The following is a 1,671-nucleotide window of genomic DNA, read 5'->3' as shown; positions in this document are numbered from 1 at the left end:
GAAACTCATCAGACTGAAGAAGTCTCTTGGAGGAGAGACGAAACGTTTCACTAAAGAAGAACACATCCAGAGGACATACTTATTTTTTCTTTTTGATATTTTTCTGCCTGGATTACTGAGATGCATCAGGACACAAGTCTCCTTACTTTTTGTGCAAAGTTGATATTGCTCTGTGTTGAAACCCAACAGATGGAATTGTTTTTGTATTCTGTTCACACAGCCAGCTACATCCCTCAAAGCTCAGTGGAGGGTCTGTTCCCGGGGACGTGGTACTTGACCCGAGTGGACGACAAACACCGCAGGGAGTACGCTCGCAGACCTCTGGACGACGACCTGCCAGCAGAGCCAGAACGTGTTCGCTCCAGTACAGCTGCTGAGGTAAGGAAAGAAACATGACTCTGCCATTCTGCCACTGCGGTCTGAGAGGAACTAATGAGGACTCTGGGCTTGGATCTGGTGATCTAGTCTCGCCCAGCATGAGGTTAGAGTTGAGTGTAAAATTGGGTAACTCAAATCCAGATAAAAACAGGAACTGGGTGTTGGTACATGACTCAAGGATATTTAGAAACACCGTCACAGTTTCTGCTAGTGAACCTGGCTTTTTTTTTAAACATACTGATAATATCAGGCACTAATATTGCTCCTCAAATCCAAGATTCAGCTATATTTGAAGTTTCACAAAACAAATCTTCTGCCTATGCTTTTGAACAGCTAGTTGATATAAGAAGCAAGGAAGGATTTTCTAATGAGCCCCACAAAAGTGAAGTTTAAAAGCTTCGATTTTGTCCCGAGAGCTTTGGCTTGAACTGGTTTTAGGTAGAGGTTACTGTGAGGTTGTTTGACTACTGTTTGGTCAAATTGTCACGTGTCTTGCATCAAACTCAAAACTTAAAATCAATATAAAAAAATCTGAGCAATTAACTGAAAAAATGCATGTTCAAACATAGAGCCATGGTTCACAATTATTTTCTGTCATGGCCCCCTAAGGGAACCAAAGTTTTTTCACACCCTCCCTCTAAATATTGTTGAACCTGATGATGTTATTTAACATCTGTATAAACCACTGTTTGACTTTCTGGCACCAGCATTCTGCAGATAATCACCTGATAATGGTAGGGGGAAAGAACAAATATCATGTTTTACCTTTTAAATCTGTTTATTTTCCTGCATTGAAGCTTAATTTAAACTTTAAAACTGATTTTTAGAATCTATTTTCATATCAAATGAAGCAATACATTTTTTTACTTCAAGATGCGTGAGGTATCTTGATTTTTGTGGTGCTCCTCCTTCAAGGCCAGCAAATTCTTAAAAACAAAACAAAGTCATATTTTTTTAATTCATTTTGACTTCATAAACTCAAAGACCTCCTTTTTAAACACACTTGTAACATTTAAAACAGTCTGATTGTAATCAATAATGATTCTCCCTCTGCTTTAAGTAATAAAGGCTTCAGGTATATTGGTTTCTTTTTTTATTGTATTTTTCTCATCACTTCCTTAGAAAAAGAACTTAATATTAGTTTCTTAATTTCTTCATCAGTGATTTTTTTAAGTAAATAGAAAATAGAAAAAGAGGGAAAAGCAAAGAGAAAAGTAATTAGAAAGATTGAATTAGAGATTAGAAGTATATTAAATATACACCAAGAAAACACAGGACCACACACCCAACATC

The 1,671-nt window shown here is 37.0% G+C and overlaps 1 protein-coding gene across 2 annotated transcripts in view; it reads left to right on the top strand.

Moving 5' to 3' along the window:
• Positions 1-1,671, top strand: part of hmgcs1 (3-hydroxy-3-methylglutaryl-CoA synthase 1 (soluble)) — a 14,827-nt gene that overhangs the window by 11,133 nt on the left and 2,023 nt on the right. For both annotated transcript variants that reach the window (XM_014002783.1, XM_014002784.1), the window contains exon 9: positions 221-378. In XM_014002783.1, the coding sequence (XP_013858237.1) occupies positions 221-378 (158 nt within the window). The remainder of the gene's footprint in view (positions 1-220; positions 379-1,671) is intronic.

The sequence above is a fragment of the Austrofundulus limnaeus genome, unplaced genomic scaffold, assembly GCF_001266775.1.
Source record: "Austrofundulus limnaeus strain Quisiro unplaced genomic scaffold, Austrofundulus_limnaeus-1.0 Scaffold15, whole genome shotgun sequence".
NCBI classification, from domain to species: Eukaryota; Metazoa; Chordata; class Actinopteri; order Cyprinodontiformes; family Rivulidae; genus Austrofundulus; species Austrofundulus limnaeus.
Note: the sequence above shows the minus strand (reverse complement) of the source record. Positions and strands in the feature narration are given on the sequence as shown.